The sequence below is a fragment of the Sceloporus undulatus genome, chromosome 4 (genome assembly GCF_019175285.1).
Source record: "Sceloporus undulatus isolate JIND9_A2432 ecotype Alabama chromosome 4, SceUnd_v1.1, whole genome shotgun sequence".
NCBI classification, from domain to species: domain Eukaryota; kingdom Metazoa; phylum Chordata; class Lepidosauria; order Squamata; family Phrynosomatidae; genus Sceloporus; species Sceloporus undulatus.
Genome location: NC_056525.1, coordinates 250,875,074 through 250,900,502, shown reverse-complemented (window position 1 = coordinate 250,900,502; position 25,429 = coordinate 250,875,074). Strand labels below are relative to the sequence as shown.

The following is a 25,429-nucleotide window of genomic DNA, read 5'->3' as shown; positions in this document are numbered from 1 at the left end:
GACAGACTTAGGGAGCTGGGGATGTTTAGTCTAGAGAAGAGAAGGTTAAGAGGCAATATGATAGCTTTATTGTGGATGGAGCAAGCTTGTTTTCTGCTGCTCCAGAGACTAGAACACGGAACAATGGATGCAAGCTAGAAGAAAAGAGATTCCACCTAAAAGTTAGGAGGAACTCCCTCACAGTAAGAATTGTTTGACAGTGGAAGATATTTCTGCCTCGGAGGGTGGTGGAGTCTCCTTCTTTGGAGGTTTTAAAGCAGAGGCTGGATGGCCATTTGTCTGTGTGATAGTGTGTTCCTGCATGGCCGAATGGGGTTGGCTGGGTGGCCCTTGGTCTCTTCCAGGCCTCATTTGGAATAATCCTGTGTCCAGTTCTGGGCATCATAATTCAAAAAGGATGTGGACAAGATGGAGCAATATCCAGGGGAGGGCAACCAAAATAGTGCAGGTTTTGAAACCTCCAAGCCCTCTGAGGAGTGGCGTAGGGAGCTAGGGATGTTTAGCCCGGAGAAGAGAAGTTTGAGAGGTGGCATGATAGCCATGTTTAAATATTCAAAGGGTGTCATAGTGAGGAGGGAGCAAGCTTATTTCTGATGCTCCAGAGAGTAGGGCATGGAACAGTGGGTTCAACGGGGAGTGTATTGATTGTGTTTCCCTGCATGGCAGAAGGGGATTGGACTGGATGGCCCCTTGATGTCTCTTCCAAGCTTATGATTCTATTATTCTAGGATATTGGGAATCCTAATATAGCAAGAGAGGACAGGGCAACCAGACCGGTGCCCTTGTGGGGCACAGCAAAGAGAATGCGGGAGTGACCTTGCCCCTTTGTGCATTGTTATCTGAAAGAGCCAAAGGGTCTTGCAACACCACTGTCACAATTTAAACCAGTGGAGGAAAGGAATGCATTGCGGAGTTGACAAAGATCTGTCCTGACTCAGAGGGAGAAGGAACGCCGGTCAGAGGTATGAGAAACCCCATATGTTCCTGCATGGCGGAAAGGGGTTGGACTTGGTGGCCCTTGGAGCCCTTCCAACTCTGTGATTCTTGATCTTTCTTGGACCAAGCTCAAGGGAGCAGATGGCCCTGCCAGGAAGCGGCAAGCTTGGTTTCCTTCCCAGCCAAGCAAGTTTGGGGACGGTGGGTCAGGACTCTTTTCCTTCAAGGGGACAAGGAAGGCCACAATGGGGAAAGTGGCAAATAAATCCAAGGAGAGGGGAAGCCGCGTGGGCATCTGTCCCCTCTGCCTGGACATTGGACACTGAGTACATTGAGAGCAATAACCCTTCTGTCTTCTACTTTGGCCAGACCTCACCTGGAGGAGTCCTGTGTCCTCTTCTGGGCCCCAGAGTTCAAGGAGGATTATGGACAAGCTGGAACGCATCCAGAGGATAAAGTTGCCAAGATGGTCAAAGGTCTGGAAACCAAGCCCTCTGAGAAACGGTATGTTTAGCTTGGAGAAAAGAAGACGGAGAGGTGATCCGATAGCCACCTTTAAATATCTGAAGGGATATCATGTAGAAGATAGACTGAAATTGTTTTCTGCTGCTCCAGAGACTATAAGGCAAACGAACAGATCCAAATTACAGCAAAAGAGATCCCATGTAAACATTGGGAAGAACTTGACTGTAAGAACTGCACAGAGAGTGGTGGTCTCTCCTTCTTCGGAGGTCTTTAAACCGAGGCTGGATGAACCTCTCTCAGGAGTGCTTTAGCTGGGTATTCCTGCATGGCAGAATGCAATTGGACAAGATCGTCTTTGAGATCTCTTCCAGTTCTTGGATTTTGTGGTTTTCTTATTGCCTACCTGTCTTCTCTTCTCCTGGCCAAACAAACCCAGTTTCCAAAGCTGTTCTCCATAGGACTTGGTTTCCACAGCTTTTACCATCTCAATCACCCTTCTATAATATGATAGAGCTATATGATGTACTGTATTGGAAAGGATGCCATGTAGAAGAGTGAGCTTGTCTTTCACTGGTCCAGTGGCTAGGGGTCCAGATTGGTTGAATGTGAATGGGCGCCCAAACATTATCAAGAACAGCTGGATGGCATGGGACAGTTGTGCGGACTCTCCCTTCATTGGGGGGCTTTAAGGAGCCCTGGTTGAATGGTGGTTAATGCCGGTCCTGCAGCCACAAGGTTGTGAGTTCGATCCCAGAGGGCTCCAAGGTGGACTCAGTGTCCCATCCTTTTGTAGGTTGGTAAAATGAGTACCCGGCTTAGTTTTTTGTGGGTTTTTCAGTCTATGTGGCTGTATTCTGGAAGAGTTTATTCCTGATGTTTTGCCTGCATCTGTGGCTGGCAGCTTCAGAGAAATGCTGGCGAAACATCAGGAATAAACTCTTCCAGAATACAGCCACATAGACTGGAAAACCCACAAAAATCTATGGATGCCAGCCATGAAAGCCTTTGACTTCTCACAGTATCCAGTTTGTTGGAGCCGTTGGTTTACAGATTGTAAACAAGTTAGAGAGTGCTGATTTCACTATTAAGTGGTATAGAAATGTAAATGCTCTTGCTATTAAGCAGAGGCAAGGTGGGCACATCTCATGGGTGATATATGTGTGTGTGTGTATTATGTCATTTGTATGCCACCTTTCTCCCAGAAGGGACCCAAGGCAGCTTACCAATAAAAAAAAATGTCGGTTCCTGCGTGGGCAGAGGATTGGGCCCTCGAATGTGGCCCCCAACGCTTTGATTCCAGGACCTTCAAAAAAGGAAATGAGAATTTTATTTATTTGTGCATGTATTTATTTAAATAAACGGTTCTTTGGGATCAGGTGGGGATGTGGGTCACTGATACCCATATAGCCATCACAGCGACTTCACCTGCTGCAGGCATCACATGCCAGAGAAGTAGGGCAGGGTTGGCAGAGGGAGTCGGGTGCTTTGGGGCGCAACTCTGTGGCCACATCTGCCAGAAGCTGATCATCGAATCACGCTGGAGGACCTACAAATGCCTAGAGGTGCTTTCTGTAGGTACTTCTAGGTTCTCGAACACAACTCTGTGGTCAATATCTGGCAGAGATTCCTAGAGAGAACATATTAATCAAAGCTGCAAAAGTCAAAGCTGCAAACATAGAGGGTCAACTGTAGTGGTTCCTTTCCCCCAAAGGCACAGAATCTCCATTTGTAGGTCTTTGTAATCCAAAATCTCTTCCTTCTGTTTGCCTTCGATTCTGCTCTCCTCTGGGATTGCCAGACCTATAATCCACGCTTGCTTTTTCTCAACCACTGTTGATTTGGACATAATCCTGTTCTAATTGTTGGTCACTTAAACTCTTGAAGTCCCATCACCATTTTTGACAGTGTTTTCAGGATTATTAAAAACTAAGGCATTGACCAGGTGAATCCAGGTGCCTCGCAGAAGTGCTCCACCCTTTGACTCTGTCTTCATGTGTGTTAATTACAACCTGGAATTAGAAGGTATTTACTTTGGCATTGTTGCCACTCAATGTATACAGAAGTTATGTCAACAGAAACAAATTGGTGCTTGTGGTTGCATAAGTGCTCCCTTTGACACACAGACTTTCTTGCTAGAAGCACCTTTGGGACCAATGACAAAAACACCCTGCAATGACAAAGAAGAAAACACGCGCACACACACACACACACACACACACATATGTGTGTGTAAGATTAGTGACTGTGTTGCTCAGAACAGATGGCCAGGTAATTTGCAAGAAGGGGTCTGACCTTTGGGTCCATCCCGAGTGACGTCCAGGGCTCCTTGCAAGAAGGAAAGTGCTGGTTTCATTACCGATGCTATCAAATTGAGCTTACAAGGAGGTGGAAATCTGCCAAGGAAGTGAAACCCAGCCACGTTTCATTTTGACAGAGGAAACGCCTGAAAAACAAAAGCAAGGAAATGTATTCAAAGGGATTTGAATGGAGGATGCAGTGGGAGTCTTGGAAGTTATTTATAATCTCAGTTAAGGAAGCTTAGTAGCCAAAGGAAAGGTGTGCAACTCCGAAGCCAAACATCGGAAGCAAAGCTGAGGCCAGAAAATGTCCTCCTCGCTCAGATGAGGAATCATAGAATCATAGAGTTGGAAGAGACCCCAGGGGCCCTGATCCAGTCCAACCCCCTTCTTCTGCCATGCAGGAAATCCAATCAAAGCATCCCCAATAGATGGCCATCTAGCCTCTGCTTGAAGACCTCCAAGGAAGGAGAAGACTGAAGCATCGCAGGCCATGGCACAAAACAAATGTGGGGCAGGCCTCTAGACAAAGACCTTAGAGTATAGCCACGGAAATGCCACGGTCAGCTCTGGAAGTTTCTTTGAGTGTCCCAGGAGCAGAAGAAATGGCCAGGAGGGTGAATGCACTGCTTGAGAGTAAGAAAGGGGGATGTGTTTGCTGCCGAAAAGGACTACTCTCAATGAGGCTCCAAGGGAACTCCTTGCTTTTGGTTGGCTGTGATGGACGAGAGGCAGGCAGTCTGTGCCCCTGAATGCCCACGGCAAGAGGAAAAGGGGCGCTTGGCCCTCCTTGTGTCCCTCCTGGTGGCCTCTGGTTGACCATCGTCTGAAGCACAGTGTTGGACCAGCTTCCAGGGCATGCATCAGTGGGGCAGTGCATCCGCTCTGGGTTTAAGTTTGACCCTTAAAGGTGCACCTCTAGGTCGGAATGCTAGGCCAAAGCTAACAAAATGAATTTCAATATGGAGTAATGTAAGGTACTACACTTGGGGGGGGGGGGAATGAAATGCAGAGATAAAGGATTGTGGACACCTGGCTGAATGAGAGACTTATATGTGTGAAAGGGATCTAGGAGTCCCAGGAGACCACAAGATGAACATGAGTCAACAGTGTGATACGGCAGCTAAAAAGGCCAATGCGATTCTAGGCTGCATCAATAGAAGTATAGTGTCTAGATCAAGAGAAGTAATAGTGCTTTGGTCAGAGCCTCACTGGCTGGAATAATCCTGTGTCCCGTTCTGGGCAAAACAATGCAAAAAGGACCTTGAGAAACTGGAGTCATGTGTCCAAAGGAGGGCAGCCAAAATGGTGAAGGGTCTGGAAACCATGAAGCCCTATGAGGATTGGCTTAGGGAGCTGGGTATGTTTAGCATGGAGAAGAGAAGGTTAAGAGGTGCTATGATAGCCCTGTTTAAATATTTGAAGGGTCTAGCAAGCTTGTTTTCTGCTGCTCCAGAGAACAGGACCTGGAGCAATGGATGCAAGCTCCAGGAAAAGAGATTCCAGCTCAACATTAGGAGGAACTTCCTGACAGTAAGGGTTGTTTGACAGTGGAACACACTCCTTCCTCGGAGTGTAGTGGAGTCTCCTTCTTTGGAGGTCTTTAAACAGGGGCTGGATGGCCATCTGTCAATGGGGATGCTTTGATGGAGAGCTCCTGCATGGCAGAATAAAGGAGTTGGACTGGATGGCCCTTACGATCTCTTCCTACTCTATGACTTAGGTCAATGGTTCTCAAACTCTGGTCCTTGGTGGGTTTTGGGACTTCACCCCCAGGATCCCCTGCTGCCATTTTTGCAAGTTGCCAAGCATTCTGGGAGCTGGAGGGAGAAGCACTGGGCTCAGTGTCTAGTTGGGTGCTTTGCAAACATGGCCGAATTCTCTCAATGGATAAGTGCAGGGTCTCTCCAGTGTTAAATCCTTGCAGTGATTGCCGTGGGTTTTCCTTTTTCCGGTGAAAGTGCCACTTTGGAGAAAAGGGGAGAGGCTGCTGGTGCCAAGGCAGAAGAGGTTGGCAGGACCTGAACACGGAGCCGAATCCGGCGGACCTCTCTTGCTGGCCCCCATCCTTTGGCTGTTCCCAGCTGCCCTCCTTTTGGACAAGATGTTCTCAAGCGTCTGAACCTTTTGCCAGAAGTGTAGTCTTTCCTTGCCATAGCAGCAATAAACACAGAACCAAAGGAGCAAGAAGAACAGCTCAGTCATCCCATCATCCGTTTGCATTATGATTTCGGATTATAATTAAATTGCGGAAGCAAATGGCTGGGCGCGGGGGGAGGGGGGGCGTTTTGGAAGTGGGGGGTGCCTCAGGGACCATTGATGCAAACAGAGGTGTACCAAGGACCAAATACAATAGAAAAGTGACCAAGAAAGTCACTGAAGACCATACAGTACAGAGATATGGTTTTCCCCAAGTTGGTTAGGCATAGCTTTCTTATTGAGACTTTTGTGTGTTTCTTTGGTGTTACCATTGATGCAAAACCAGGTGTGATTCCAGGCTGTCTTTTATGATAATGATGATGATGATGATGATGATGATGTATATGCATGCCGCCTCTCCTATAGGATCGAGGCAGCTTATGGCATTGGGTAAAACATAATATCAAATACAACATGCAGTTAAAATACATCCCATGAATCCCTCCCTCCATAGTACAATAAAATCTGATTAAACAATCAAAGAATTCAAAATGAAAGGATTGCAGGTGATTGCTCTGCAAACTGGGGGGCCATGGACTGCCGTCCGTCCGCAAGGTTTCTGCTGCTGGTTTGCGGGAAGTTTCCAGGATACAAATATAATGATCATAATAATATGGGACATGTATGGTCCTGGTTTCTGGCACATGAAAAATGCTGCCTTCCTGCCTGGTCAGATACCTTGGGAGAGTGTGATTTTGTATTGCCAGATGGACGCTTTAGAAGGACGTCCTGGAGCTGGTTTTGGAGGAACAAAGGGACCTTGGCCCCGATTGATATGTTCCTTGGCTGCAACTCCTCACCCAGCCCCTCGACTTGGATGGGAACCAGGTGCCAGTCCCAGTCCCAGAGCCAGAGGAAAGGCGCTTCCTCCAGCTTCTGTGCTCTGATGAGTTTGCCATTCCACGCTTGGCCTGGCGGTCATTGTCCTCTCCTGCATCCCCTTCCTGAGCGGCCGGACGGTCACTCCAAAGGAGGAAGCAGTGGGTGAGGAGCAGGTGGTTCCTCTGGTTGTGTTTTGGAGGAGAACTAGGCCCGGCAGAACCTGCCTGGAGTAGGAACTGGCGGTCCCTTGGTTGCCAGGGCAACGAGGAACGGAATAGAACTTGACCTCCTCAGTGGTCAGTCGTTCAGCCATCCAGCTGTTGAAAGAGGCAGAAGGTGGGACGGGGCCTGGTCTTGGTCCTGATCCACGGCCTGGGAAGAGAGCAGCCCAGCACATACCAAGCAGTCAGAAGGAAGGCCAGAGCTCCAGAGGCAAGAATGTGCTCCCAGAACATGGCACAAGAGCCCCTTGACCAAGGATGGGGGCTCTGGCCTTAGGCCCTGAGAGTGGACAGCAGCTGCCAGCGCATGGCACTCTTGCTCCCAGGGCAGCCCTGTCCCCTGGGGTTGCCCAAAATGAGGCCAGTTTCTTGGGGTTTGGGGTTTGGGGGGCGAGTTAGGAGACCCAAACTGCCCCATTTACATCCTGGAGGAGGAGGGTACCCAAGGATCTCATGATAGCCTCCAGCAAACCACCTTGGATGGCATTTTGGGAGAAAAGCAGGATATAAGTCCCTTAAATAAAAACAAATGTAAAAGCCCAATTTAAAAAGTAAAAAATAATTTGGATCAGTAAATTAAAAAAAAAACAATTTAAGGAGACTAAAAGCATCCTGAACCATTAGGCGAAACCAGGCAGCCTGAAAGTAGTAAGACCCATGAAAGGTCATGTTTGCACGAAGGTGTCAGTGAAGTCAGCTGGGCTGGTTCCGAAGTCCCAAATTCCAAAATGGGGTTCCAGGTGGCTTATTGGAGGCTCCCCGAGATCCTTGGGCTGGACGACACTGTGGGATCTTCCTGCATAGTTGGCCTTCCTTCTCCAGTTCAGCCTCACAACAGCCCTGAGAGGTAGGCTGCCCAGAGCGCCTGGGAATTTGAACTCAGGACTCCCAGCCTTTAGTCAAACATGGGCCATGTCTTGGCAATTGATTATCAAAGCGTTTGTGGAGAATTGTAGGACTGTGAGATGGGCTGGCTGCATTTTGGTTCTGTTTTTAAAATGAGAGATGGCAGGCAGCAGAGAAAAGAGGAGAAAACTGGGTTGGCGTTAAAAGCAGGAATAAAATGGAGGGGAGGTTTAGTTCGTTTTCACGGTGGTGCAAAGGTTGACAGAAGTTGCTTCCCAATTTGGGGAAGGGTCTTCTGCCCCTTGCCCACCTGAAGTGACTCCAGGGCAGCTAACAACAACAACAACAAACGCTTCCTAAGGGACACTTCCGCCGTGTTTTGGGGCCTCCTGGGTACTTTGGCCCCGGCCGGGAGAAGCCTCTTTTCAGCCCCAAGGAGTGAGCAGGTGCTGCTCCCTGTTTACCTCCTGTTTCAGACAAGGCCTCTCTGGGCATAAATTGTTCCTGGGCCCCAAAAGACGGGGGAAACCCCCCTACAACTCATAGGCTGTATCTGCACTGCAGGAATAATCCAGTCTGGCACCATTTTAACTGCTGTGGCTCAAAGCTGTGGGATTCTGGGGCTTGTAATTTTGTGAGACCTTGAGCCTTCTCTGTCAGAGGGCTCTGGTGCCACAGCAGACTACAATCCCCAGAATTCCATAGCATTGAGCCATGGCTGCTAAAGTGGTGTCACACTGGATTCTTTCTTCGGTACAGATGCAGCCTTAGGAGACAGGATGCAAAAAAATCCTATGCATTTTTCTTTTCCCCAGGAGGGCAACAAACCTGGTGGAAATGCCTCCTAGAGATCATTTTGGGGCACTCTGGAACAAATTTGGGGGGGGGGGCATGGGTGCACTTGACCCATCCTTGTTTTGGACCCCTTCTCTTGTACCCCTTCTTTCATTCCCGCTGCTTCAGATGGGGCTGGAAGCATGGGAGGCCTCCATTGAGTTCTGCTGGGTGGGGGGCTGGCATCCCACCTGGAGCCAAGTGGGAAGAGGGTCTTCCTTCCCTTGGAGGCCTGTGGCCAGGGCTCTGTTTATTGTGTTTCTCTCTCTGGCTTTTTCGACCCCCTTTTTCTTTCATCTGGGGATTTTACTTTTAGTCCTGTGCTTTTCCGACCTCCTCTCCTCTCCTGCTTCCATGAACGGTTTCTGCATTATCAAATAGGCCTCTTGTGGGGACGGTTTCCTCCTTCCAAGGGCTGTTTTGGGGCTGCTGGAAATAGCCCTGAAAGTGTCACTTCTCGTTCTGGAGAAACTGGGGTGTCGCATGTAGGGCTGGCCATCCTCACACCTCTGCTTCATGCCCTCCTGGTAAGGACAGACCTCAAAGGACCCCTTTGTGCCCCTCCAAGGGGTCCCAAAGGCCTCCTTCTCCTCCTTTGGAACTGTCATAGGTGCACCTTTTCCACAGGGACCCCCTCTTTTTGTTTCCAGACCCCCTGGAGAAGCTGCGTCATGACCCACATTGCCCCCAACCCATTCCTTGCTCCATTGCCTGGGGCTACTGTTTGTCTTAAGGCTCTAGCCTTGCTTGGACCCCCTGCTCTTTGCTTGAGGCCAGTAGTTCAAGAACACTCCCAAGGCTTCGACTCCCATTTCCTCCTCTGCCAGCATTTCTATTCCTCCTTTCTGTTCCACGTTGAAACCCCAAAGCAAAGGGGTCTTGCAGCACCTTTGAGACTAACTGGGAGTCAGTTCCCTAGACTTGGTCTACTTCATACAAAAGCTCATGTGGCCAACTTCTCTCTTTCGGTTAGTATTAAAGGGGCTACAAGATCCCTTTGCAGTCTAACATGTCTGGGGCTTCTAATAGAAACCCCAAGGAAGCTTTCAGCCAACAGTGTAAGCCTTAGAATAGTCTGTTGAAAGCAAATGCAGCAAAAAGACCCAGGACCCCAGAAGGAAACGTGACAAGTATGGGATGAAGTCAGTCTCTCTAAACCACTGGTGGTCCTCCAGATGTTTTGGACCACCCTGGTTGTTGGCCATGTTGGCTAGGGCTTCTGGTAGCCGAAGTCCCAAACATCTGGAGGGGCAAAGGGTAAGAGCCACTGCTGTAAATGCAACACCTGCCAGGACAAACCTCTGCTGGGGTTGGAGTGCTGGAGAATGCAGGGCTCGAATCTGGGCTTGGCCAAGGAAGGTATGGACAAGTCACACCTCTCAGCCGCAGGATGGCAATGGCGAAACCCCTTTCAACCAACTTGCTAAGAAAACACCATGATAGGTTTGCCTTAGGGTGATCATAACTAAGAAACAACTCAAAGGCACACAACAACAAACAGTTGAGTGTGAAACAACTCAAAGGCACACAACAACAAACAGTTGAGTGTGATAGGAGTGGAGTGGACAGAAGCACAACTGACCAGTAGGCGTCCTTTGTCATACCCCAGTGGCACAGTGTCCTGTCAGCCACCTTGAGTCCCTGTGCTGGGAGGAAGGCGGGATAGAAGTCATCATCAGCAGCAGCAGCAGCAGCAGCAGCAGCAGCAGTATTTTGCAGGGCTGCCTTTTGAAAAGTGTCCAGAAACATCAGCTGATCCCAAATGCTGGGACTCAGCTGTTGATGGCAGCTGAATTCTGGGAAGTTATGTAGCTCCTTGGCTGTGTTGGCTTTCCTGGCTTGTTTCTGGCTTGAGGTCAAAGGCACAAAAGATCCTAGAATCCTAGAACTGGAAAAGACCCCAAGGGCCATCCAACCCAAGCCCCCCCTCTTCTGCCATGCAGGAGCTCTCAATCAAAGCACCCCTTGGGACACATGACCATCCAGCCTCTGCTTCAAAGAGTCCAAAGAAGGAGACTCCAGCAGCGTCTTCCACTCGATGGATGAAGGGAATGCTGCAGATGTAGTGTATCTTGATTCCCATAAGTGGATGAATGCTGGCATGGAAGAGAATGGGATATATATACTGTTGGTGGAGAGGAAATGATTTGCCTGTTCATCTGTGTGTTGTTCTGGGATTGAATGGCAAGGTCTCAGGGGGTCTATTTAATTAATGATCCCTTGTCTGCTGGGAAGCCCCTGGCCCTGAGTGGTTGGCATTTGCATTTGCGTTCACTGGGTCTTGATTTTGGTGTTTTTCAGTTTAAGGGTTTCTTCTTTCCTGCGGAAGTGGTCCAGGTGTTTGTGGATTTCAATGGCTTCCCTGTGCCTTCCGACTTGATAGTTGTTGGCATGGTCCAGAATTTCAGTGTTTTCAAGCAGCATTTTGTGCCCAGGATGTAAATTGCTTCCTCTCAACCAACAGTATATGTACCCCACTCTCTTCCATGCCAACCACAGATGCCAGCAAAATGTCCACCCCCCCCCCCCCCCCCCCCCCCAAAAAAAACCCTACAGTGTCTGCATGGTTTTAAAATTCATTTTTACTCCTCTAAAACTTATGTCCTGGAAGCCCCTTGGGTCCTCCGTGGGAGAAAGGCAGCAGATAGGTAAAGCAAATCAATAAATAGTACTGAAATGTTGTGGATTCTAGAATCTAGAATTCATACAGAATGCTTTAATGTTAGGTCAGCAATGTTGAGTTTCATTGACAGCATGCATTATTTTAAGTGACTGAATCCAAATGCATTAGTGGTCCTGGGGGTCTCTTTCGTAAGGTAAGGAACGTTTTTCCAGCACTGGAGAAGGCAAGAAACACAAATCTGCAACCCAACAAGAAACCAGTTTAATATTGTGTGCAATGGTGACTCCACCCTGGCATTGCCACTTAGAGGGAATTGGGGCCCAGTTGCAGAAATGCAGGAGGTTGTGGGTCTGGTCCGTCCGGTCTGGTCTCTTTCCGCTTGACAGGGCCTCTAAAGGGACTGTGCAAGGAGCCAGGGGCCGCTTAATGAGGGGCGCCAGGGATGAAATGACGTACAGTACTTTGACATTTTGGAACTCTGCAGCCTCTTAAGCTAATTACTGGGCAAGGCACTCCAAGCTCTATGCTGCCTTCCTAGCCTGGTATAATCCTTTCTATTTAGCATAAAGACTTTCCTCTTAGACACACAGAGAGCAGCAAAAGAGAGACCCCTTAGGGACCTCCTGCCTCTTGCCAGTTTGGGAAGCCCCCTGCTTTGAGGGGGGGGGGAGCTGGTAGTAATAATAATTCTTAAGGTGGGGACCCCTTCCTCTGGGTAAATGTGGGTGCAAGGAGCAGATCCCTTATGCCAGCATGCAGGAGCCCCACGGCTTTGCCACTTCTTCCTCCAACATCCCTGGGTAACTAGGAGGATGTTCTTCATGCCCTGGAATAAGATAGCATTTGACCCATAGCCTGGAATAAGACCCACCCTTGAACTCTTTTATTCTTATTGTTCTGATTTTGTTTTGTTTTTAAATGCACTTTCATATTAAACGTTATACAGCCTGCCCCCCCCCCCTTTCCATGTATTTTTTAATCCACGCTTCAAGCATCCACAGCTTGAACATTTTCAGAAAAAGCATAAATTCCAAATAGCAAACCTTGATTTTCTATTTTATCTAAGTGACCCCGTTTTACTAAGCCATTGCATTTAATGGGACTTCAGCAGCCACAGATTTTGTTATCCAAGAACCAAACCCCAGCAGATAACAAGGACCCACTGTATTTATGTTTTTTGCATACCATTTGCATATGGGGGGATGTCATGGCAAGAAGTTATACCATTTAGAATTAGCGGTGTCTTAACAGGATAACTTAATTATAATTTATCTTTTTTAGCTGTTTAATGGGGCTTGGTTTTAATCTGGTCTGTGAACCGCTCTGAGTCCCATGGAAGGAAGGAGAAAGCCATTAATGAATGGTGGGCCATGGGGGTCGGTGGTTGGGGAGGGGTCCTTCTGGGGCTCTTCTCCTCTTGGTCTCTCATCCTCTCTCTCTCTCTCTTTCTAGCTCTGAGGTGGTGGCGCACCCATGAGTGTGGCAGTCATGTCGCACGAGAAGAGCTTCCTAGTGTCGGGCGAACCTTTCCCCGGACAGCAACCTCCTGCACCACCCGGCTACGCCCAGCCTCCCTACCCACCGGCCCCCTACCCGCAGCCCCCGTTCCAGCCTGTGGCCTATGGCCAGCCTGGTTACCCACAGGGGCCCTATCCGCAAGGTCCATACCCAGCGGCTGGACCCTACCCACAAGGGCCCTACCCACAGGGGCCATACCCGCAGGGGCCATATCCGCAGGGGCCGTACCCACAGGGGCCCTACGCTCAACCACATCCAGGAGTCCCTCAGGACCCAAACTGTAAGTTGCCTGCGTGGTGGGTTGGTGGGGGAGAGGAGAGCCTAGGAAGATGGGGATTTCAGAGGGGCGTCCCCGTCTACTTGGCACAGGTGTTGGGGGTATTTGCACAGGTGTGGCTGTTATGGGTGGGGAGGGAGCTGCTCTCCCAGGTGGTGCTCTCCACCCCTCTAGTCAAGGCATCCTTGCATCAGGGGTCTGGCCTGCCCCACGGGAAGCCCCTTGAGCGAGGGCCCGCTTTTCCACGGGGCTTTGCTCCGGGGCCCCGCTCAGCTTCCTTTCTTCTCTTGCTGCCTTCTGGCCTCCAAGATGGAGTGAGACGCCCTGTCTATGTGGTATGGAGAGCAGGCACCACATCCGCGCGAATCGGTGAGCGCCCCCCCCCCCCCCGCTGCCATGAGGGCTGGGGGACTCAGGAGGCAGGCAGGACCAGAGAGGCAGGAGGGCCTGCACCACACAGAAATGCCCCCTTCTTTCCAGCACTCGGAGGGACAGCATGTAGGGCAGAGGTGGGATGTGGGTATGGATTCTGACCCTGACCTTGGCAGCTGGCTCCACTGTTCTTTTGTCCCCAGCGCCACTGCACAGCAACTACCATGAGGATGGGCCGCCCTCCTACTACGACAACGAGGACTTCCCCCCCACAAACTGGGATGACAAGAACATCCGCCAGGCCTTCATCCGCAAGGTGAGGAATGTGGGAGGGGTGCAGAAGGAGAGGGGAGGCGGTGGTGGAAATGCTTGGTGAGGAGGAATGGGCTGGCCTGAGACTGTCACCATAAGAGTCACTCAAGCTGTGGGGTCATGAATTCAAATCCCATCCTCAGCCCTGTGGTGGTGCCTGACTGCAGAAGAGCACATGGCTTTGGAAAGCAGAACGTGACAGGGCTGGTCCTATGTGCAAAGTGTTCCAAGTTGCAGGGATGAGCAAGATGTCACCTGAGAACCTGATGACCTGCTGTGGGTGTGTGTGGGGGAATCCCTTCCAGCAAACAGGCATGTCTGAGGCTGCGTGACTCTTACTCAGGCAAAAAGTGTGAAATCAAACCCGCAAGTGCCAACATGAAAGCCACCCCCTACCCTATCCCACCTGTTTGAAGACCCTTGCCCTGGACATGGTGCCCATGACCCCTTCCAGAACAGGATTGGCAGTGGTGTTCCTCCACCAGGTGTAACCCAGATGGGGGGGCTTGTGGGTGCAGAACATCCCTGTGTGCTAGTTTACTCTGGAGCAAAATGGTGCATGGGAGGGAGATAGGGAAGGTGCCCAGAGCACTGGAGGGAGGGAATGTGCTCGGCTACGTGTCACCCCTCCTCTGGGGTATCACCCAGTGTGGTCCACACACCTCTCACACCCCCGATGACGCCACTGAGGGTGGGCACTGGCGTTGGAGTGGGTCTGGCCTTTGGAGATCCCCACTGATTGAGCCCCTGTCCTTGTGCCCCGCAGGTGTTCCTGGTGCTGACCATCCAGCTGTCAGTCACCTTTGCCTTTGTGGCCATCTTCACCTTCGTGAAAGGCGTGAAGGGCTTTGTGCGGAGAAACGTCTGGACGTACTATGTCTCCTATGCTGTCTTCTTCATCTCCCTCATCGTCCTCAGCTGCTGCGGGGAGTTCCGGCGCAAGCACCCCTGGAACCTTGTGGCCCTGGTAGGGAGCTGGACTGGGTAGCAGGGAGGACACTGGTACTGGCAGATGGGGTCCAGCAAGGCAGCGAGATGGGCAGGTAGTGAGGGATGGAGCCAGGAAAGGTTCTGGTGTCCTTGGAGACTCAACGGGGCTGCCTTTCCTTTCTTTTCCTTCTCCCCAGTCCATCCTGACAGTGAGCCTCTCTTACATGGTGGGCATGATCGCCAGCTTCTATGACACGGAGGCCGTCATCATGGCTGTGGGCATCACTACAGTCGTCTGCTTCACGGTAGTCATCTTCTCCCTGCAGGTGGGTGCACCTTTTGTCTCCCCTCCATTTGCCGTGAATGTGCCAAGCTGGTTGGGTCTCTACCCACCCGCCCCACCTCCTTGTGGACAAAGGGACCTGCTCCATTAAGGTCCTCTCTAGGGCCCTTGTTCGCCATGGTCCCACATTCTTCTGCTGTGAGTGTACAGCTGCTCTTGGATCAGCAAAAGAGCCTCAGCTGGGCCCTCCTGTGCCTGGAAAGGCTTTGGGGAGGGGGCAAGAGACCTCTGCATGGGGGGGCATCTTTTTCCTGGATTGTGCTGCATTTACACAGAGTTCAGGACAATTGGAGTTCTGTGCGATGGTCCCCTACATTCCATTACTTCTTTCATTCAGTAGCGTAACGGGTTGTAGGGTGTGTTCAAGAAGTCCCAGGGCTTTCCAAGGAGAAGGGACAGCAGTGGTCGTTGTCTGCCACCCTGCTCTTGGACTTTCCTGTGGGTTCGGCTGCCATCCTCATTGTGGATGGAGAGGGGAGTCAAGGGTGTTTAGTTAGGGACGTTCCCTGTTGCACTCCAAAGTATTTAGGGCTGGCTAGGATGTGAGTAGGCAAGAGCCACTAGCTCTGCAAAAGACCAGGTCCTGATAGAGACGAAGAAGATAGCTAGAAATGGTTTCACACCAAAACAGCAACCTGAGCTTTTACATGCCCCCAGTGTGTGGGACGGAGTGTGGCTACTGAGACTGTCCCGAGGGAGCCCACACCTTGAAACTGACCACTACATCACTGGCAGTGAGCAGAAGGAGAGCCTGACTGGATCAGGCCAACACATTCTCTGCAGGGGTTTATGGGACGCCCACAAGTAGGGCTTGAGAGGGAAGGGGCCTTCCTGCCCATCTTTGCCCTCCTAGTCCTTTTTGGGAGTGGGCAGCTCCTGGCATCTGACCCACCCATCCTGTCTGGCCTCTACTGACACCCCCCAGAATTTCTGTCCTCCCCTTTTAAAAGGATTCCAAATTGGTGGACATCACCATATCTTGTGCAGTGAGTTCCCCTGCTTATTTGTGTGCTATATTAAGTATAAAACTAGGCAGGTGTGCCACTTTGTACAGGTCAGGCTGGAATGAAGAGAGGCTCTACCATTTTGTGCAGCCAAGTGCCCTTTGGGCCTCATCAATACCAAGCATGACCCAATGCTAGCTGAACTGGGCCACTGGGACAGAGCTAGTCATGGTGGGGCTGGGGGGAGGCTGGCCTAAGGGCTGGGGGTTGGGGAGGCACATCTGGGGGCCCTACTGACCCCTGTCCCTCTTTGGGCCTTCCTTACCCCTGCAGACCAAGTACGACTTCACCTCGTGCCGAGGGGTGCTGATCGTCTGCCTGATGGTCCTCTTCATCTTCGCCATCCTCTGCATCTTCATCCGGAACCGCATCATGCAGATCGTCTACGCCTCTCTGGGCGCCCTCCTCTTCACCTGTGTGAGTCTGCCTCTGGGCCAAGTGGGTGGCAGGGGGCATCCCCATTGAGCCCCTCTGACTGGCCAGCTGGCCCCATGTTCTCTAAGGGTGCCCCTTCCAGGAGTGGGCAAGATGCGGCCCAAGGAGCCAGAAAGCCCCTCAGATCCCCTCAAGGGGCCTGGGGGACATTTTCACCACATTTTCCCCCACCAAGCCATTTTAGGGCCAGGGGGGTTCTTTCAAAAAGGAAGTGAACAGTTAAAAGCCTCTCCTTGGGCCTAAACATGGCCCCTGCACCCACAAGAAGGCACTTGGGGACAAAATGCTTTTTGCTTTCTTTTCCAGAGGTGTGTGGCTGGGGAGGGGTGCAGCCCCCCAGTGTCTCTTGAAAGGGCTTCTGCAGCCCCCTGGTCTCTCTCAGTTGCCCACCCTTCTCCCACTTGCATGCCAGGTTATGGGGGCTGTGGGGTCTTGAACAACCCAGAGATGCTGCTTCGCTAGATGCCCTGGCAGGGAGCACCTGGTGATTCAAGGGGCCAGTTCCCCATTTGTGTGTGTATCTGGGGGGCAGGGGTCATCCCAGTGGATCACTGGCCAGCCCTGCTCCCCACCTCTCCCTCAGTCCAGCCGCCCCATGTCCTCTCCTTCTCTGCAGCGGAATGAGGGTTCTTCACAGGCCAGATCCCACAGCCTGCCCCAGAGCCCCCCACCTTTCAGGGCCCGTCCCAAGCAAGAAGCCGAGGTGCAGATTCTCCCGTTTTTGGGGGGGCTGGATTCCAGGCAAGAGGAAAGGGCTGGGTCCAAATTGCCAGCTTAGCTACAAAAGCACAAGCCTTGATTAATTTGTTGCTGCAACTTGCAGGCTTTCTAGTATTCTTGCTTAGTTAGCTTCCTCTTTCCTTCCCAGTCATTGGGGCACAAGGACTTCCCCTCCGCTCTCTTCTCCTCAAGGTGTGCGTGTGCGTGTGCGTATGCGCCTTTAAGTCGCCTGTCGCCTTGTTTCAACCCCATTCATTTCAGAGGGTTTTCTTAGGCAAGGAATCTCAGAGGTGGTTTTGCCAGTAGCTTCCTCTGAAATACACTCATCCCTCCACATCTGCGGCTTTGATATTTGCAGCTTTGATTATTCCCAGATTTGATTAATATGTTCTTTCTCTAGGAATCTCTTAAGGCCTCCAGTGCAACTCTGTGGTCAACTTTAACTAAAAGTCGCACTGAAGGACCTAGAGATTCCTAGAGAGAACACTCCACTGGGCATTCGTAGCTCCTCCAGCGCAACTCTATGGTCAGTGTCTGCCGGACGTTGCCCTGGAGGACCTAGAGATTCCTAGAGTGGTGTCCTCTCAGGTCAGAACGTGGTGTTTTTGTTACTTGCAGTTTTTCCATATTCACGGGGGTCTTGTGCCCCGAACCCTAGTGAATATGGACAGACAAGTGTATAGCCCATGGCGCTTGGGGTTTGTCAGCTGTCTCACATCCAAGGACTACCCAGGGTTGACCCTGCTTAGCTTCCAAGATCAGACTGGTTATAGTGCCTTTAGGGCAGAGTTCCCAACCTTTTTGACTTACGGAGCCTTTATTTCTATGGGGGAGCCCCTAAGAGGCCTACCCTATGTCTTACAACTTAATGGTGTTTAAGAGTATATATAAGACTATATTCCTATTCTTTAATTTCATTCAATTTCTATTTTTCATTTTCCTGGAGCGGCTGCAGAGGCCCTTGGAAGTCCAGACGGAGCCCTAAGGGCTCCCCAGAGTACAGTTTGGGAAACCCAGCTTTAGGGTAGTTGTTGTTGTTGTTGTGTTCAAGTTGCTTATGACTTATGGTGACCCAGGCAACCCTATCATGGGGTTTTCCTGGCAAGATTTGTTCAGAGGAGGATTGCCATTGCCTTCCCTCAAGGCTGAGAGAGTGTGACTTATTGCCCAAGATCCCAGTGGGTTTCATGCCTGAGCTGGGGATCAAACCCTGGTCTCCAGAGTCTTAGTCCAACACTCAGATGACTTTGCCACTCTGACCTGCCTTAAATAGGGTTTTCTTGGACAAGGGATCCTCAGAGGTGGCCTTGCCAGTTCCTTCTTCTGAAATAGAGCCTACAGCACTTGGGATTTGTCAGCAGTTTCACATCCAAGGACTAACCAGGGCTTGGCCTGCTTAGCTTCCAAGTCAGGATCTGGTCCCAGTATTTAGATCATGTGCTAGTGTGTGTGTGCGTGTGCGCGCGCACCTTCAAGTCGTCTGTAAATGTATGATGATCCCATGAATTTCAGAGGGTTTTCTTAGGCAAGGAAATCCTCAGAGGTGGTTTTGCCAGTTCCTTCCTTGGAAACAGAGCCTACAGAACCTGGGATTCCCTGATGGTCTCCCCTCCAAGGATTAACCAGGGCTGATCCTGCTTAGCTTCCAGGATCAGATGGGAATCTGGTGCCTTGAGGGCATTTAGGCCCTTGAGAGAGCTAATGTGTTTGTGCATAGGGTCTTTAGGCTGCAATGAAAGCAAGTAGAGGATGGCAATGACAAAGAAGACCCCATTATGTCAGAACTAGTTGACCCCTTCCCCCAAACTCTGTAAATCAGGCTTTGGAGGATGATCAGCAAGCTTTTATTAATTTCTGAATTATTATTATTATTATTATTATTATTATTATTATTATTATTAAACTTTATTTATAAAGTCATAGGGATGCAACTAGTAAGGTTTCTTGGGCAGAACTGAACCCGAAACACACAAACATCAAACAGAAGGCCATCAAAGCAATAGCTCCACTCTACAAAATGGGTGGACTTATTCCTTTTACTCCCATTTCCCAAACATTTGCCTCTCCTTTGGTTGGTTTCCCTTCTTTCTCAGGCCATCTTCTCTTATCAAACCTTATCAAACCAGGAAAGGAAAAACACTCCTACACACTCCTTTCCTAGACTGTGCCGCTAACATGTTTAAAATATAAAGGCATCACCCATTTATCCAGCTCTATAACCATCTATCAGCCACTAACAATGTGTGTTCCCTGATGGTTTAACATATACAGTGGTGCCTCGGGATACGAAATGATTGGGTTACGAAATTTCCGGGATACGAAAAAGTTGGATTGGCAAAAACTGTTTCGGGTTACGAAATATTTTTCGGGTTACGAAATTCATTTCGGCGCAAAATTCAAATGCTGCAAAGTGCAGCTATAGGCTTTCCAGTGCTAACGGAAAGCCTTTTCGGGTTACGAAATTTTCGGGTTACGAAAGGAATGGCGGAACAAATTAATTTCGTAACCCGAGGCACCACTGTACAGCAAATCCACATTCCTCCCCTCCCATAATGATAGAACCAGTTTCTACACACAATACCAGCTAATAGGAACAATGCGTCAATCATATCATCATAAATCTATAGCTATAGCATATATGGCTCTATATATGTCAGTTAACACGCCTGATGTAGACCCTTCATTATACTCTTGACATTCCCCAGCAGATTCATACAGAACCAGAACCAAGTGTGGCATCATAAGATTGCCTCATTCCTTCCAGCTGAAACCATTACATAGCGCAACCATACATACATAGGGCACTGTTGGATTGTATTATTATTAAGCTTTATTTACATACAATCAGCTAAAAATAGAAGAGAATAACATAAAATAAACCTGCCTTTGGCATACATTCTACAAGAGTAATAAAACACAATACATATTACTACATATTTACATTAAATAATAAAACACAGCAAGCAACAAATAAACAATAGACCCAGGATAACCGTCCTTGTACCCTCGATGCACACGGGGCCCCCAGAACAATAATCTCTGGACCAGTTTGGCCCAATCCTGACACATGGTAGGTTTGAACTGCCTTAGCATCGCCATACGTCAGGAATGACTTGAAGTACACAACAACAACAACCACAACCACAACAACAACCACAAAAGCAAGGACTCTTTATTGCGGGTTCCTGATCCTGTCTCCCAAAGTAAGTGAGAAGGAAGGATCCCCTCCTTCCACCTTGATCCGGAAGCAGCCCTACTAGCAAAGGTTTCCAGCTTAATGTTGGACCCAGACAGGAAAATGCATTCTGAATATGTGGCCTGGTTCCCACTACCTTTTAAAACGGATCACAAATCGGTTTGAACCAGTTCAAATGACCCTGGTTCCCACTTAAACCAAATCACTGAAGCCAGACCTATTTAACCCATGTCTTTTTGATGCTGACTTTTCCCACGTCTTTCTTGATAAATCGATTCTGCACAAGTGTGGACCAGATGTGGATCGGAATGGATTTAAATTTGCCTTTTGCCTGGCTGGAACGGGTCCATTTTGAATCGATTCATGCATGAATGTGAACCACAAGTGGGTTATTTTAGAGGGGGGAAATGCGATCAGGCAAATGTAGTGGGAACCCTGCTCTGATGTCAAATGAATCCATTGATTCGGATTGCACACTGATTTACCTGTAAGTGGGAATGAGGCCTCTAGTGTCTGAATGAGGAGCTGTGAGCCATTGTGGTTGTCATGCAATGCACCTCACTATTTGGCATCACCAGGGGCTGAGTCTCTGGGTCTCAGGTTTTGGCTGGGGGGGGCCTCTTGGCCTGGGATGGGAACTGGGGAGAGCCTCGCAGGGATGGCGGCGGCGGTGGTGGTCCTGGGAGCCCGCTAATGCCCCTCTCCTCTCTCTTTCTCCGGTTGCAGTTCCTGGCGGTGGACACCCAGATGATCCTGGGCAACAAGCAGCTGGCCCTCAGTCCCGAGGAATACATCTTTGCCGCCCTCAACCTCTACACAGACATTATTAACATCTTCCTCTACATCCTGGCCATCATCGGGCGGGCCAAGGACTAGCGCCAGAAAGGCGGGCGGGCGGTGGGTCATGTGGCTCCCTCTTTTGGCAGCAGCGGCGCCGCCATCGTCATCATCATCATCACTGTAGGGACCCTTCCTCACAAGACCCCCATCTCTTTCTTATCGTTGTGGTTCCCCTTCCTCTCCTTTTGCCCCCCCCCCCCCCCCCTTTTGGTTTTGTGTGTGAGACTGTGGGAGTGTGCATGTGCGTGTGTGTGTTCTTGCCCACCTGAGGCATTGCCCTTCTCTCCCCTCACAAGCTGGTGCTTTCTCAGGGAAGAGAAGGCTATGGGGCAAAGGAAGGGGTGCAGGGGGGGATTTCCCAAAGGGGAGGGTCAGTCTTTTGGGAGGGTGGTGGGCAGGAGGGAGTGGGGGAGGCTGGCCATGGGGAGATTTGGGGGGCTGTACATAGGCTGCGCTTCTCTGTCACTCTCTCTTTCTCTCTTCTCCTCCATTCCTCTTCCCACACATTCCTTCTCTTTTGTATTTTGATCTGGAGATGTTAAATCTAGTTCTGAGGACTCTCCTCCTCCTCCCTTGGCATGCCAACATGCTACCTCCATCTCCTCCTCTCTTTCTTCTTCACCCACCAAGGGGCCAAGGCTGATTTTGGGGGGGGGGGTCTGCTCACATTCGGTCTCCCACCCGTGACAGCCCCCCTTTATTCTGCCCTTTCTGCCTGACATCTCTCTCAGGGCTTTGCCTGTGTGTGTCTGGGGCTCCTTGTGGGCCCCCTTTCCCTTTCCTGAATGCCGTCCGGAGGAGCTGGGTGCCTCTGCTCCCCTCGGTCCAGCTTGGGGGGGGGTGTTGTGTTTGTGATGTGGGGCAGAGCGGATCCTTCCTTGCTCTCTTTGCTGCGACCTTTTATACCGAGATGTGAAGACATTTCCTGACCCCTTATGTCACCTGGAGGGGGGCAGGTGGGCAGGCAGACAGGTGGGTAGGCGCTGCCCCCTTTCCCTACCCTTTCCCTCCCCCCACCCATGGGGCTGGCTTGAGGGGGCCCTGCACAACTGCATGCTGAGCAGCCACTACTACTACTACTACTGTGCCCCCAGGGCCAGCCTTTGCACTAAAGCTGTATCAATAGGATGTCCTAATAAAAAGTGGGAATGTACCAGACCTCAGCATCTTCCCGTCTTGTCTGTCTATTGGCACATTATGGAAGGGTTGGGTGGGAGGGAGATGAAGGGTCCTTCTCAAAGAGGAGGCATGGCCAGCACCAGCCTGGGTCAGAGGGGGCTGCAGTACTCTCCCCCCATGTGGCCCTATGAACGTGAGGAGCCTCATGAAAACCTTGGTAAGGGGCTGACCCTGGGGTGGTGGTCCCCATGAGGGAGGCGGTGCCTCGTTCTCAAAGGTGCTGCAAGATCCCTTTGCAGAATGAGCCAACAATTTGATGCATCAGCCAAAAAAGCCATTGCAATTCTGGGCTGCATGGAGTCCAGTGTCCAGATCAAAGGAAGTGACAGTGCCACTCTCTTCTGCTGCAATGTGTCCAAAGGAGGACAACCAAGATAGTAAGACCATTAAGAGGAAAAATAGCCAGAGGAGCTGGGTATGTTTAGGTTGTAGAAGAGAGGATGGAGAGGTGGTGCAGGAGCCATGTTTAAGTATGTTCAGAGCTGCCAGGTAGAAGATGGAGTGAGCTGGCAAGAAAAGAAGAACCTCCTGGTGGCAAATGCAGTTCAAAAGGGGAACTGACCGCCTTGGAGGATGGTGGACTGGCCTCCATTGGAAGCCTCCAAATAGAGGCAGTCTGGCTGCCTTTCAGGGGGGCTTCAGTTGTTTGTTCTTGCATGGCAGGACCTTGGACTAAATGGTCTTTGTGTTGTTCTCAATCTCTGATCCTGTGTGGAAGGCTTTTGGCAGCGGCTCAAGTGTCTCAGGGAGGCCCTGACCTACTCTGTTTGGGGTACGAGGTGGATGACCGTTCATGTTCAAAGAGGGAAATTTGTTCCTGGGGATTGCCTTTGTGCCTTGTGAGGATAACAAACCCACCCTTCCCAAGAGGACAACCATGAGAGCCAAGGAGCCTCTTTCAGGTAAATGCCTTGTTTGTCTATTTCTTCTGACTAAAGAGGCCCAGTCTGGATCAAAGAGAGAGGCATGGCTTTCTCCTTCTTCCTCACCACTTACCTCGGTGCCCCCTTTTCCATGGCTTATGGCTGCCAGAGGAGTCCAATTCCACTTCACCATTCATCCCAGCAACCCACCATGACTTGGTTTTCTGTAGCCCTGGCGCATCATGGACAAGGCAGGATTAGGATGGTTGGTCCCCTGGAGCAGTCCCCAAATCTCAGGTCCTTATAAGGTGTCCCCTTCTGCACCTCCTGGCAGTGCCCCCAGGATGAGAGGCCAAGGGGTCATAGAATCATAGAGTTGGAAGAGACCACCAGGGCCCTGATCCAGTCCAACCCCCTTCTTCTGCCATGCAGGAAATCCAAATCAAAGCATCCCTGACAGATGGCCATCCAGCCTCTGTTTAAAGACCTCCAAGGAAGGAGACTCTATCACCCTCCGAGGAAGGAGTGCGTTCCATTGTCGAACAGCCCTTACTCTCAAGAAGGTCCTCCGAATGTTCAAGTGGAATCTCTTTTCCTGCAGCTTGCTTCCATTGCTCCATTGGGTCCTGTTCTCTGGAGCAGCAGAAAACAAGCTTGCTCCCTCCTCAATATGACATCCCTTCAAATATTTAAACAGGGCTCATATCATATCCCCTCTTAACCTTCTCTTCTCCAGGCTAAACATCCCTAGCTCCCTAAGTCTTTCCTCATAGGGCTTCATGGTTTCCAGACCCTTCACCATTTTGGTTCCCCTTCTTTGGACACATGGCTCCAGTTTCTCAATGTCCTTTTTGAATTGTGGGGCCCAGAACTGGACACAATATTATTCCAGGTGGGGCCTGACCAGAGCAGAATAGAGTGGCACTATGACTTCTCTTGATCTAGACACTATACTTCTATTGATGCAGCCTAAAATCGCATTGGCCTTTTTAGCTGCCGCATCACACTGTTCACTCATGTTCAACTTGTGGTCTACTTGGACTCCTAGATCCCTTTCACACGTAGTTTCATTCAGCCAGGTGTCCCCCATAATCCTATATCTGTGCATTTCATTTTTCTGCCCTAAGTGCAATACCTTACATTTCTCTGTGTTGAATTTCATTTTGCTAGTTTTAGCCCAGCTTTCTAGTCTATTCAGGTCATTTTGAATCTTGATCCTGTCCTCTGGAGTATTAGCTATTCCCCCTAATTTGGTGTCATCTGCAAATTTGATAAGTATGCTCCCAATTCTGTCATCCAGGTCATTGATAAAGATGTTGAATAGCCCCGGGCCCAGGACAGAGCCCCACTGGACACCCCACTGGTCACTTCTCTCCAGGATGAAAAGGAGCCATTGTTGAGCATCCTTTGGCTTCGGCCGGTCAACCAATTACAGATCCATGTAACAGTTGCCTTGTCTAGCCCACATTTTACAAGCTTGTTTGCAAGAATGTCATGGGGAACCTTGTCAAAGGCCTTACTGAAATCAAGATCTACTACATCCACAGCATTCCCTTCATCTACCAAGATGGTCATTTTATCAAAGAAAGAGATTAGGTTTGTCTGGCATGACTTGTTTCTCTGAAACCCATGTTGACTTTTTGTGATGATGGCATTGCCTTCTAGATGTTCACAGACTGTTTAATGATCTGCTCCAGAATCTTTCCTAGTACTGATGTCAGACCAGGTGCCCCCCTTTCAGGCCCAAGAGGTGGAGTGGCTCTCCTTCTCCGAGAGAAGTGACCAGTGGGGTGTCCAGTGGGGTTCTGCCCTGGGCTCAAATTGCTATACAACATCTTTATCAATGACTTGGATGAAAGAACAGAGGGCATGCTTATCAAATTTACAAATGACACCAAATTAGATTAGTAACTAATATCCCAGAGGAGAGGATCAAAATTCAAAATGACCTGAATAGACTAGAAAGCTGGGCCAAAGCTAACAAAATGAAATTCAACAGGGAGAAATGTAAGGTTCTGCATTAAGGGCAGAAAAATGAAATGCACAGATATAGGATTATGGGGGACACCTGGCTGAATGAAACAACGTGTGAAAGGGATCTAGGAGTCCAAGTAGACCACAAGTTGAACATGAGTCAACAGTGTGATGCGGCAGCTAACAAGGCCAATGCGATTTTAGGCTGCATCAATAGAAGTAG

The 25,429-nt window shown here is 50.0% G+C and overlaps 1 protein-coding gene across 5 annotated transcripts in view; it reads left to right on the top strand.

Moving 5' to 3' along the window:
- GRINA (glutamate ionotropic receptor NMDA type subunit associated protein 1) overlaps window positions 1-22,348 on the top strand; it is a 595,197-nt gene extending 572,849 nt beyond the window's left edge. For 3 of the 5 annotated variants that reach the window (XM_042463679.1, XM_042463681.1, XM_042463680.1), the window contains exons 2-7: window positions 12,696-13,041; window positions 13,614-13,726; window positions 14,489-14,689; window positions 14,850-14,978; window positions 16,273-16,416; window positions 21,077-22,348. In XM_042463679.1, the coding sequence (XP_042319613.1) occupies window positions 12,717-13,041; window positions 13,614-13,726; window positions 14,489-14,689; window positions 14,850-14,978; window positions 16,273-16,416; window positions 21,077-21,226 (1,062 nt within the window). In that variant the 5' untranslated portion in view covers window positions 12,696-12,716 and the 3' untranslated portion in view covers window positions 21,227-22,348. Of the gene's footprint in view, window positions 1-408; window positions 963-1,305; window positions 1,441-12,695; window positions 13,042-13,613; window positions 13,727-14,488; window positions 14,690-14,849; window positions 14,979-16,272; window positions 16,417-21,076 lie in introns of those variants that run through there. The other 2 variants (XM_042463683.1, XM_042463684.1) reach the window with 2 other exon arrangements.
- The last annotated feature ends 3,081 nt before the right edge of the window (window positions 22,349-25,429 follow it).